Here is a 13,618-nt window from a genome sequence, read left to right as displayed (position 1 = left end):
CCAGAGTGGTCACAGTGGTGCACTGTGGGATACCGCCTGGAGGCCAATACCGTTGATTTGCGGCCACACTAACCCCAATCCGATATGGTAATACCGATTTCAGTGCTACTCCTCTTGTCGGGGAGGAGTACAGAAACCGGTTTAAAGAGCCCTTTATATCGATATAAAGGACATCATTGTGTGGACGGGTGCAGCATTAAATCGGTTTAACGCTGCTAAAATCGGTATAAACGCGTAGTGTAGACCAGGCCTGAACAAACATATACCAAGTGTACTGCATTGTCAACACTAGGAAAATTTGTAAGCAATTTTCTGCCACCGGTGCAGTCCCAATAGTGCTAGCAGCAGAAGCAGGATGGGATTTTTAAGAGCACTCAGCATTGGTTTATCTGCTCCCATTATACATTGACTACAAGAGGAACAGAATTAGACCAGTGCTGACCACTTTTGAAAATTCTACTTAAAGCATAAACAAAGTCCATACATTTTTACAGTTGTGTTACCTGTAATAGAGTCTGTTATGCCCTAGGTATTTCCCACCTCTACAGGAAAAGTTAGAACACAATGCTTCCAATAGTGAGTGAATCTCGAACCTTTGGACCAGGTTAAATAAATAATGCCTCTGTACATAGCATATATAAATCGATACATTTATAAATGGGATCGTATGATGAAGTTGCTTGCAACTCATTGGGGACAGGACTCAATGCCCAGGAGTACATGTCCCTGTACATTTAGACTCATAGACTCATAGGTCAGAAGGGACCAATATGATCATCTAGTCTGACCTCCTGCACAAGGCAGGCCACAGAACCCTACCCATCCACTTTTATAACAACCCCTAACCCAGGACTGAGTTATTGAAATCCTCAAAATTGGTTTGAAGACCTCAAGCTGCAGAGAATCCACCAGCAAGCGACCCATGCCCCACGCTGCTGGGGAAGGCGAAAAACCTCCAGGGCCCCTGCCAATCTGCCCTGGAGGAAAATTCCTTCCCGACCCCAAATATGGCGATCAGCTAAACCCTGAGCATGTGGGCAAGACTCACCAGCCAGCACCCAAGAAGGAATTCTCTGCAGTAACTCAGTTCCCATCCCATCCAACATCTCCCCGCAAACCATTGAGCAGACTTATCTGGTGATAATCCAAGATCAATTGCCCAAATTAAACTATCCTATCATAACATCCCCTCCATATACTTATCAAGCTTAGTCTTAAAGCCAGATAAGTCTTTTGCCCCCACTACTTCCCTTGGAAGGCTGTTCCAGAACTTCACTCCCCTAATGGTTAGAAACCTTCCTCTAATTTCAAGTCTGAACTTCCTAATATCCAGTTTGTACCCATTCGTCCTCGTGCCTACATTAGTACTAAACTTAAATAATTCCTCTCCCTCCCTAACGTTAACCCCCCTGATATATTTATATAGAGCAAGCATATCCCCCCGCAGCCTTCTTTTGGCCAGGCTAAACAAGCCAAGCTCTTTGAGTCTCCTTTCATAAGGCAGGTTTTCCATTCCTCGGATCATCCTAGTAGCCCGTCTCTGGACCTGTTCCAGTTTGAATTCATCCTTCTTGAACATGGGACACCAGAACTGCACACAATATTCCAGATGGAGTCTCACCAGCGCCTTATATAACGGTACTAACACTTCCTTATCCTTGCTGGAAATACCTCGCCTGATGCATCCTAAAATCGCATTTGCTTTTTTAACAGCGGTATCACATTGGCGGTTCATAGTCATCCTGCTATCAACCAATACCCCAAGGTCCTTCTCCTCCTCTGTCGCTTCCAACTGATGCGTCCCCAACATATATCTAAAATTCTTATTATTAATCCCTAAGTGCATGACCTTGCACTTTTCACTATTGTATTTCATCCTATTACTATTACTCCAGTTTACAAGGTGGTCCAGATCTTCCTGAATAGTATCCCTGTCCTTCTCCGTGTTAGCAATACCCCCCAGCTTTGTGTCATCCGCAAACTTTATTAGTACATTCCCGCTCTTTGTGCCAAGGTCAATAATAAAAAGGTTCAATAAGATCAGTCCCAAAACCGATCCTTGAGGGACTCCACTAGTAACCTCCTTCCAGCCTGACAGTTCACCCTTCAATATGACCCACTGGAGTCTCCCCTTTAACCAGTTCCTTATCCACCTTACAACTTTCCTATTCATCCCCATCTTTTCCAATTTAACTAACAGTTCCCCATGTGGAACCGTGTCAAACGCCTTACTGAAATCGAGGTAAATTAAATCTACCGCATTTCCTTTATCTAAGTAATCCGTCACCTTCTCAAAGAAGGAGATCAGATTGGTTTGGCACGATCTACCTTTAGTAAATCCATGTTGCAATTCGTCCCAATTACCATTGAACTCTATGTCCTTAACTACTTTCTCCCTTAAATTTTTTTCCAAAACCTTACATATTACAGACGTCAAGCTAACAGGCCTATAATTACCCGGATCACTTTTATTCCCTTTCTTAAAAATAGGAACTACGTTAGCAATTCTCCAGTCGTACGTATTACATCTAAAAATACTTCTACATTAACAAAACGTTAAAGGTTACACAATCAAGCACTCAAAAAAATTAGGAAATACCAGAATCAAAGTTGCCCATTCAACCTTTAAATTGGTCACTTGTGCATATACATTATGATACAATCCTGACTTACTCATTCACATACTATTTTTTCCACTGGATCCCTGTCTCTGCTGTCAATGCTCTCTCACAATAGGAGGACGCTCAATTGCTGATCTAGGCAGCTTTAAGTACTCTTGGAACCACCAGGGCGGTGCAAAGGGACTTAAAAGGACTAAGATCTGTCCCTAAAACAAAGTACTACGGCTGTTGATTAACTGCAGTTAACTCATGTGATTAACTCAAAAAATTAACCACAATTTAAAATATTAATCGCGATTAATTGCAGTTTTAATTGCACTGTTAAACAATAGAATATCAATTGAAATTAAATATTTTGGATTTTTTCCTACATTTTTATACATATTGTATTCTGTGTTGTAACTGAAATCAAAGTGTATATTTTTATTACAAATATTTGTACTGTAAAAAGATAACAAAATAAACAGTATATTTACCTCATACAAGTACTACAATGCAATCTCTATCGTGAAAGTGCAACTTACAAATGTAGATTTGTTATGTAACTGCACTAAAGAAAAAAAAAGTAAAACTTCAGAGCCTACAAGTCCACTCAGTCCTACTTCTTGTTCAGCCAATAACTCAGACAAACAAATTTGTTTACATTTACAGGAGATAATGCTGCCCAATTCTTATCTATTGTCACCAGAAAGTGAGAATGGGCACCTGCATGGCACTTTTGTAGAAGGCATTGCAAGGTATTTACTTGCCAGATATGCTCAACATTCGTATTCCCTTCATGCTTCAACCACCATTCCAGGAGACATGCTTTCACGCTGATGACGCTCATTAAAAAAATGTGTTAACTAAATTTGTTACTGAACTGCTAGGGGCAGAACTGTATGTCCCCTTCTCTGTTTTATGCATTCTGCCATATAGTCCATATTTATTATAGCAGTCTCAGATGATGACCCAGCACATGTTCATTTTAAGAACACTTTCACTGCAGATTTCACAAAATGCAAAGAAGATACAAATGTGAGATTTCTAAAGATAGCTACAGCACTCGACCCAAGGTCATCAGCATGGAAGCGTGTCCCCTGGAATGGTGGTTGAAGCATGAAGGGACATATAAATCTTTAGTGCATCTGGCATGTAAATATCTTGTAATTTCAGCTACAACAGTGCCATGAGAAGCCTGTTCTGGCTGTCAGGTGACATTATAAACAATAACCAGGCAGTATTATCTTCTACAAATGTAAACAAGCTTGTTTGTCCAAGCAATTGGCTTAACAAGAAGGACTGAGTGGACTTGCAGGCTCTAAAATAAAACAGTTTTTTGTACATAAGTCTACATTTTTAAGTTCAACTTTCATGATAAAGAGACTGCACTACAGTACTTGTATTAGGTGAATTGAAAAATACTATTTCTGTTGTTTTTTTAACAGTGCAAATATTTGTAATCAAAAATAAATATAAAAAGTGAGCACTGTACACTTTGTATTGTGTTGTAATTGAAATCAATATATTTTAAAATTTAGAAAATATCCAAAAATATTTAAATAAATGGTATTCTATTATTGTTTATTCACGTGATTAATTTTTTTAATCTCGACAGCCCTACAAAGTACCTCTTTTTAGTCTGAATTAGTCAATACTGTTAATCTATTAACAATCTATTAAAAACAAAAACTGAATTAGAATTAGTCCACATTTCTTATTAAAAATACAATCCTACAAATTTTAAGATGTGTTATACTTCTGGCCTAGAGAACAGAGGGCTCTAATTCTGATCTCGTGCATCAGTGCAAATCTGAAGTAGCTCTATTGAAATCAAATATCTGGATATTTATTAGTGTGCCAGAACAGGATTTATCCCTTAGTGGGCCAAATTCTGCTTTCAGTTTCATAGTGTCTCTCTTTCATTCTAGATCTACACCAAAGTAAAAGAGAACAGAATTTGGCCTATCACACACAATTTAAATGAAGAGGCTACTGAAACATTGAACTAGTGTTAAATTGCAACTGTTGGCATCTCACAAATAATATCCAACCTGTTGATGTCTGTAGTGTGCGATGTAAGTTGTGTGGCAGCTGCAAGGTGAACTGGGGTGAATAGTGGCTATGTTTGAAGAAGCCTTCTGTCGCTTTAGACTGAGTCACCTTAGCTTCCCAAGCCTGTGAAAAAGAGGTTAATAAGAACATTATTAAGTTGCCAAAATCAGTTTTCATCCATTAATATACTTAAAGTTTTCAGGCACTTTAACTATTCAGGATAATCCTGAAAACTGAATGGCTGAATCTAAGAAACCATTCAACCGCAGAATGTTAAGAATAAGCACCAGATTTGGACTCCAATTCATGTTTCTCAGGATATATGTATCTCCCTTTGATTTTGATGGAAGGTACCTGTATCCTGTGGGGCCTCAGAAAAATAAAGGACAGGAAGAAGAAGATATCCCAAGAAAAAGATTGTTTCTTTGATTTTTCATTATCCAACAAACCTGCTTCAAGTCTTTCAAGACCTGTTCCTCCACACCTTCTTCTGCAAAGAGTTCCCAGACACCTTCAATCACATCTTCAATAATAGATCTGTAGAGTTTAGGCTGAATAAAACACAATTCAGAGAATTTTAAAAACACAGGCTGACATTTGAGATAGCTCCAAGTGAAGTACAGACTCTCTAACTAAAGACAGGATTTATAAGCTGACTTTGTGAGCCTTATTATAAAATGAACAGATCCAGGGGATAGTACTATTTGTGGCTGAAGATTCTGGCCAATGCAACTGCTGGGATAACTAGATAGGCCAAAACATTTTTCCTCCACCAAATCACTTCTGGCACTGTAGAATGAAAAACTAACAATAAAATATCAAAGGGAATATTAGGATTTTGGCCTGAATTTTAGATTTCTTTTTTAGTTTAGAGTTGTTTTTAGCTATAACATCCAGCAAGAGTCCTAAAATCATTAGGAAAACGATTCCAGCATATTCTCAAACTAGCATGTTCTGTTTCAGGCTAGCATTTGCTGTGTAAAGCCATTAAAGTAGCACTGGCTAAAGCTGCACAAAGAAGCTTTAGGAATAAACTAACAGTATAATGAAGAAAATAAAAAAAAAAAAACACACTTTATAGTTTGGCTAGTTTCTAGAACATGAGCAGCTTCAGTTGTGAGCCAAATACAGAGTGGAGACTGTTGCTTCATGGCTGTGATTGTAATAGCTATTTTGCTGCTAACTCATGTTATAACAATACAGTTATCAATACATAGTTCCAGATTAGAAAAAAAAAACTAATGTGACTTTTTCAAAAGTTGCAATAAAAATAGGAAGAAAACCCCCCATGTAATCTGAAGGTAATTACACTAAAATCAATGCATTTTAAATCAGAATCAGACCTGGAGAAGATTTTTTGCCCCTCTGCTCAGGCTAATATTTCTCTTTTAGGTCACAATCCTACAGCCAGATTCCCAAGTGCAGATTGAGAACAGGGCTTTGTGCAGGCTGAAGGGTTCACCTACATGGATCAGATAGCAAGGTTAGGGCCCTCAATTGCTAGAAGCTGTTCTAATCAGAACAGTGATTACTATGAAGTATGCCATGTGCTGACAATAGGCTAGAACCTGAACCTTTAGCCAACCTTTGAAGTGTTAGGATTCTAAATCTTCATAGTTTGCTTTAAAAAAAAATCTTAATGTTAAAAATAAATCTACTATCTCATTATTGTAAAATTAGGATGCTTGAAATAAAATGATTTTCAAGTGAAACATATCTGAGGAAGCTGTTGTGAAGTAACTAATTACTTCTAGCAGAAAAGCAATCAGCCCAAGTGTATAATTGTCTCACAACATACATAGCCATGGGGGGGGGCGAGGGCAGTAGAGGCAGATGACATTAAAGATCTTGGAAAAATTCCAAGACACATTTCAACATATCAGCTGTAAAAAAAAATAAAAACAGCTCTTGCACAACTATAGTCAAGAACCTCAAATGGCCTTCCCCTGCCAATTCAGTAGATACCTTGAGATTAAATTATTGTAAAACAAACACTTTTGCTTTCAAATGACTTAATTCTCAAAGGACACTGACCAAGTTATATTTTATTATGCAAAGTGTTACAAAAAGTTAAAAAAAAGTCTTATTCTGATATATGTTTCAAACAGGATACTAAATGGTAACCTCACAATTCCAACACTAAATACTATACTTACAACATGATCACAGTTATCATCGAGCATGTATATTAGCATGCTCTACTCTTATCTCACAGATACAACCGTCACACCATAAGGTCAAATAGATCAATAATTGTCATGTCTTGAAACGAGTTTTTAGCCTTCCTAAAAAAAACATGCAGTGTTGGGGGAAGTGATGAAGTGGGGGTGAATGTAACAAAATAAAAAGGAGGATAGAAATGATTAAGGCCCCAATCCTAAAAACTTTAAATCTCCATGACTTCAATGGGAGTATTTACATCTTAAAGTTAAAACGGGGCAACAGTTATTTCTGATAACATCCACTATGTGCTAGATGCTTTCCAAACACTCAAGAAGGATGTTCCTGTGGGAGGCTCACAAAGGAAGCTCAAAAACAGGACATAAGAAAATCAAGTTTGAGTGAAGGATTGAGATTTCTCCCTAGCACCAACTAACTAATTTCAGGAAAATAAGAGATTTATCCAAACTAGGTCAGATTTACTCGGAAACTATATAATAACTGTCAACATCACACGATTAATGCTTTTACTCAGTCACACACAGACCATTTTTTTAATAGCGAAGGCTTCCAGGGCTTTCAAACTAGACTCTAGTCTCCAGATTTTATTTTAAACGTCCATTTCTATTTAGGCAACAAGAACAACAAATTGAGGCAATCACTAAATCAAAACCGAGTCTGATAGACTTTTGCTTGATTGCACAAAACACGTCGGTGTTTTGTTAATAACGGAAGGTCTTTAATACTATCACACGAGAAGAGAAATAGTATCTGACGCCCCTATCTTGGTAATTCAGGTCTACACTAGAGCTCGAGGAGTCCTGTCTCCGCCAGCTGCATCGTTCCTTTCCCGTCTAGCTGCCGTAGGGCAGGAGCTTGCAGCGTCTCAGCATAGCACAAACCAAACACTGAACGTTTCCCACTGTCGTCTGTGCACCAGGTGGGACCCCTCTCGCTGAGCATAACAGCCTGGGGCGACGGCCTGTCACAGAGCAGCCCGGACGTTCCTGTAAAACCCTCACACATTACACGGCGAGCCGGCCTGGGCAGTCGACTCCTCTTTCTCCTCTCTCCCCGTTTCCCTCCTGCCCCTCGCGGGAGACCGCCCTGGTCCCTGCGCTTACCACGGGGTTTGCGTGAGCCATGGCTGCGCCGGCAAGAGGCGCCTCCCCGCCCGCCAGAAAAGGGCTGGGCCAGCACGGCTCAGCGTGTAACGTCCTGCGCAGCTGCTCGCTGCCGCCCCCTGCTGTTCCCATGGCAACGGACCCGGAGGTGGCCCGGCCTGCCTATGCTGCCGCACTACCGAGCCAGGACTCGGGCCAGGCGGTGAAGAGCGCTGTGCTGTCCAGCAGCGGCCATGGCCCTGGAGCAGAGCTCTCGGGGTCGCCCCAGGGCCGGTGCAACCATTTAGGTGAACTAGGTGGTTGCCTAGGGTGCCAAGATTTGAGTGCGCCAAAAAGCGGCGCCCCCAAAAAATTTTTAAATGGTTGCAGCCACTGCTGCTGGAGAGGTAATCTGAGCTGTCCCCGGCCGGCAGCCCAGGGCGCCCCCGGGGTCAGCGCGCCGCCGCAGCAGCCCGGCAGCCCAGGGCGCCCCCCCGGGGTCAGCGCGCTGCCGCAGCAGCCCGGCAGCCCAGGGCGCCCCCCCGGGGTCAGCGCGCTGCCGCGGCAGCCCGGCAGCCCAGGGTGCCCCCAGGGTCAGGGCGCCGCCGGGGTCAGCGATTTGCCGCCGCAGCCCAGCAGCCCGGGGCGCCCCCAGGGTCAGGGCGCTGCAGCGGCAGCCCAGAGGTTCGGGCTGACGGCGGCTGTGCTGACCCAGGGGAATCCTTGAGCTGCAGGCAGAGGCTCAGAATCCCTCTCCCTCCCAGAGCAGGGGCTCCAGCCTCTGCATTTTTTCTAGTTGCCGGCGGGGGCGCCGGCGGGGGCGCCGGCGGCTGGGCAGAGCTGCGCAGCTCTACTTAGGGCACGTGGCAGGGGCCCTGCGACAGCGGCGCAACACCAGGGCTTCGCTTCTGGAGGAAAGCCGCAGCTACCCCCTGGCTTAGCCTCCACGTCAGCCCCAGCGAGGGGCACGGAGAAGAAAAGAGCCTCAGCAGTAGTCTGATGGAGCGGAGGAAGAAAGAGGACCCCAACGCTCAGGCATTGGGCAAGGTAAGCAAGTGCCTCCCCACAGGTCAGCCTCAGGTGCCTGTGCTCCTGCCCCCTTGGTCCTTGGCTGGTCCCTGCTCCCCTTGTGCCTGGACGGCTGGAGAGAACAGCAGCCTGCAGAGCTGAGCTGCCCCAGTGCCCCCAGGCACACCCCTGACCCCATCTCCCCCACAGCCCTGACCCCTGCTTGGGGGAATCATGCAGAAGGAGCGTGATATTTGTTTGAGTTCTCTCCTCATGGAGGCTGTGCTCCACTTGGTGCAGGACAGCAGTCTCAGCAGGACTCTAGGCCCAGCACCTTGCCTCAGTTTGTAGATTTGTAGTGCACCCATCACCGGGCTCAGTCTGGCACCGCTACCCCTCACCAGTGCCCAAGAAGCAGTCAAAAAAGTTGGATGGACTGGTTAGGTTAGTTGTCATGCTGTTGCTTGGCCAGTGTAGAGACCACTGAATGCATAGTATTCCTCTATGATGTTCTGTCCTGAGCAAAATTGGCATGTTATGAGGTAGTGCCCGTGAGGGACAGGTGTCTGTTTATGTATCCAGCCATCATGTCTTAGGTCTTCTTGGGGGGGAGCTTTTCCATCCTGCTTTCATTGGTGACATCTGTGATGCTCTGGTAGACATCTATGAAGACAATACTTACTCTGACAGGATTATCTGGCAATACATCATGAGTTGATGCAAAGACTCTTACAAAAGCCATTTCTAGTTTCAAGTTTCTTGTTTCTCTTGTTTTGTGGTATGACATATTGTTTGAGATCAACATAACTAGCAAACAACTTCAGGCAAAAGAATTTGATATATGTGATGCCGTTAATCAACTTGGAGAAACCAAGAAGTTTCTTGTGGGCCACAGAAGAGACGCAGCCTTTGAGAAAACATTGGTAGATGCAGGTGAACTTGCGGAGGAGTTGGATGTACCGGCACTTTTTGAACCAGATCCAGTCCGTATTAGAAAGAAGAGGAAGCAGTTCACATAGAAGCAGATGACGAACCTATTTATGATCCGAAAGAAAAATTCAAAGTGAACTTTTACTTTGCAGTCATTGACACAGCAATACATTCGGTTGAAGAAAGATTCACACTGATGCAGCAAATTAGTTCAGTATTTGGCTTCATATATGATGTTTACAGTTTGCAAAATAAAACACCAAAGCAAATTATGGAACATTGCTTGAATCTGGAGAAAGCTTTGCAACATGGTGAATCCAAAGATATTGATGCCTTTGACTTATGCAGTGAATTGCAAGCTATTGCAAGACGAGTCCAAAGGAGTTCATCACCGCAAGATGTATTGAACTTCATATGGGAAAATAAGCTGACAGATAGTGTCCTTAACACAGTTATTGCTCTTCGCATCCTCTTGACTCTCCCAGTTTCTGTGGCCAGTGGTGAGCGAAGCTTCTCGAAGCTCAAGTTGATAAAAACATATATGCGAACATCAATGTTGCAACAAAGACTTGTTGGGCTATCTACCTTGTCAATAGAACATGACATTGCTCACAGCATTGACTTCGAGGAACTTGTTTCTAAATTTGCTAAACTTAAAGCACGGAAACATAAATTCTAAATTATAACATGTTACTCTGTGACCATGTATTGTGTATAATGTATGTATGTGATTTTTTGGGGGGAGAGGGGGTGCAAGATGGAAGTTTCGTCTAGGGCGCAAAATATCCTTGCCCCAGCTCTGGGTCGCCCTGTGTGGCGACTGGTAACAGGACACTCTGCCAGCAGGGCTAGGCACCACATGGCTCCAGCACCCTAGGCAGGGTTGAAGAAGCCTCTGTTCAGGGCTTGCCAAAGGTAAATTGCTACGAGATCAACTATTATGTCTTGTAGTCACCATTGTCCTGTGATGCACTGCAAAACAATCCTGCTGTCACAACAGCACACCCCTGTGCGATGGCATTGCACTGAGACATTGGCACACCCAGATACACTGTAATCACACCTTGCTAGCACACCATAGAATCATAGAAGATTTGGGTTGGAAGAGAACTCAGGAGGTCATCTAGTCCACCCCCCTTGCTCAAAGCAGGACCAACACCAACTAAATCGTCCCAGCCAAGGCTTTGTCAAGCCAGGCCTTAAAACCTCTAAGGATGGAGAGTCTACCACCTCCCTAGGTAACTCATTCCAGTGCTTCCCCACCCTCCTAGTGAAATAGTGTTTCCTAATATCCAGACTTGACTTCCCCCACTGCAACTTGAGACCATTGCTCCTTGTTCTGTCATCTCCCACCACTGAGAACAGCTGAGCTCCATCTTCTTTGGAACCCTCCTGTCAGGTAGTTGAAGGCTACTATCAAATCCCCCCTCACGTTTCTCATGTGCAGACTAAACAATCCCAGTTCCCTCAGCCTCTCCTTGTAAGTCATGTGCACCAGCCCCCTGATCATTTTCGTTGCCCTCTGCTGGACTCTCTCCAATTTGTCCACATCCTTTCTGTAGCAGAGGGGTCCAAAACTGGATGCAATACTCCAGTTGTGGCCTCACCAGTGCCGAAACAGGAGAAGTGATTATTCCCCTCTATCTGCTGGCAATACTCCTACTAATACAGCCCAATATGCCGTTAGTCTTTTTGGTAACAAGGGCACACTGCTGACTCATATCCAGTTTCTCATCCACTGTAATCTCCAGGTCATTTTCTGCAGAACTGCTGCTTAGACACTCGCTCCCCAGTCTGTAGCAGTGCATGGGATTCTTCCATCCTAAGTGCAGGACTCTGCAATTGTCTTTGTTGAACCTCATCAGATTTCTTTTGGCCTAATCCTCCAATTTGTCTAGGTCACTCTGGACCCTGTCCCTACTCTCCAGCATATCTACCTCTCCGCCCAACTTGGTGTCATCCACGAACTTGCTGAGAGTGCAATCCATCCCATCATCCAGATCATTAATAAAGATGTTGAACAAAACCAGCCCCAGTACCAACCCCTGGAGCACTCCTTGATATCGGCTGCCAACTAGACATCAAGCCATTGATCACTACCCATTGAGCCTAACAATCGAGCCAGCTTTCTATCCATCTTATAGTCCATTCATGCAATCCATACTTTTTTAACTTGCTGGCAAGAATACTATGAGAGAGTGTATCAAAAGCTTTGCTAAAGTCACTGCTTTCCCCATATCCACAGAGCCAGTTATCTCATCATAGAAGGCAATCAGGTTGGTCAGGCATGACTTGCCCTTGGTGAATCCATGTTGACTGTTCCTGATCACCTTCCTCTCCTGCAAGTGATTCAAAATGGTTTCCTTGAGGTCCTGCTCCAGGATTTTTCCAGGGGCTGAGGTGAGGCTGACCGGTCTGTAGTTCCCCAAGTTCTCCTTCTTCCCTTTTTTAAAAATGGGCACTATATTTGCCTTTTTCCAGTCATCTGGGACCTACATGTGCATAAATAAGATGACTGCCCTCTTTTCAAATGCTTTTGTTGCTCTGCGCATACTTCTAACACTTCCTGTAACAGTTGCCAGTGGAGAACGCAGCTTCTCCAAGCTGAAGTTAATAAAAACACATCTACGCTCCACAATGACACAGGAGAGTCTGGTCGGCCTTGAACCAGCTCAATAGAGCATGAGCTGGCCCAGACTGTGGACCTTCAGGAAGCAGTTCAAATCTTGGCAACCAAGAAGGCACAGAAAGAACTACTTTGATTATTCAAACAGATAAAAATGCCAGTGTTTACTATGCAGACAAGAAAAGTTACATTTGCTGTTCTGTATCAGAGGGGTAGCTGTGTTAGTCTGGATCTGTAAAAGCAGCAAAGAATCCTGTGGCACCTTATAGACTAACAGACTTTTGGAGCATGATGCATCTGACGAAGTGGGTATTCACCCACGAAAGCTCATGCTCCAAAACATCTGTTAGACTATAAGGTGCCACAGGATTCTTTGCTGCATTTGCTGTTCAGGCATTTGAAAGTTAAGTGTTACTTAAAATTTTTGAACAAGGCATTGTAAGTTGTTAGTTCTCCTTTATTGGGGTAGGTAGCAGAGCAGTGCCATGAGAGGAGAAGAACAGGAAGAAGGCAGAATTGAGACCTTTCAAAGTGTTGACCCAAGTGAGCGGCCATAGGGGTGTCATTTGAGCTCCCCATCTCAGGTGCCAAAATGTTGTGGGCTGGCCCTGTCAGCAAACTCTGAAGCCATGTGTTAAATGTGCTCTGGGGCTTCTACTCTGAGTTTTTGAGTTGATGACACACACACACACACAATGTGAAACCAGGAGAACTTTGCCTGTTTCTACAGGGCTCTGTTGCACTTGCACAGCATGGGTCCTCCTAACCTAACCACTCATTTAAAATACCCATAACCAACCACTTGATGTTTTACTTTCCTTCATATTTTTGGTGTTGTCGCTTGTTTGTGGTTTTGTTTGCTGTCTGTGTTGCTTTATTACTTATTTTTACTGTTCTATGTGTGTGTAGTGTTAATCAAATTAAGAGTTGACATCCCAGAGAAATTTTATAAGCCTGAGTGAATACCTTTTACTCTCCTTTCCAGTATCAGAAAATATTGTAATTAATATTTGCAATGAGAGCATGACTATTTCTAGATTTCATAGATTTGTTTAGCATCTTAAAGCTGAGCTATGTGGGCAGATAATATGCATGCAAGAGGGATCGTTTTGTGAACTTCAAAAGTCCATAGCATG

General features: G+C 43.3%; 1 protein-coding gene across 2 annotated transcripts in view; it reads right to left on the bottom strand.

Annotated features, from left to right (window-relative positions):
* The window catches only part of GTF2A1L (general transcription factor IIA subunit 1 like), a 37,620-nt gene extending 29,589 nt beyond the window's left edge, over positions 1-8,031 (bottom strand). For both annotated transcript variants that reach the window (XM_050951869.1, XM_050951871.1), the window contains exons 1-3: positions 7,940-8,031; positions 5,105-5,206; positions 4,655-4,778 (exon numbers count right to left, since the gene is read on the bottom strand). In XM_050951869.1, the coding sequence (XP_050807826.1) occupies positions 4,655-4,778; positions 5,105-5,206; positions 7,940-7,960 (247 nt within the window). In that variant the 5' untranslated portion in view covers positions 7,961-8,031. The remainder of the gene's footprint in view (positions 1-4,654; positions 4,779-5,104; positions 5,207-7,939) is intronic.
* Positions 8,032-13,618: the final 5,587 nt, after the last annotated feature.

This window comes from Gopherus flavomarginatus, chromosome 4 (assembly GCF_025201925.1).
Source record: "Gopherus flavomarginatus isolate rGopFla2 chromosome 4, rGopFla2.mat.asm, whole genome shotgun sequence".
In the NCBI taxonomy this organism is placed as follows: Eukaryota; Metazoa; Chordata; order Testudines; family Testudinidae; genus Gopherus; species Gopherus flavomarginatus.
This window is presented reverse-complemented; position numbering and strand designations above follow the sequence as displayed.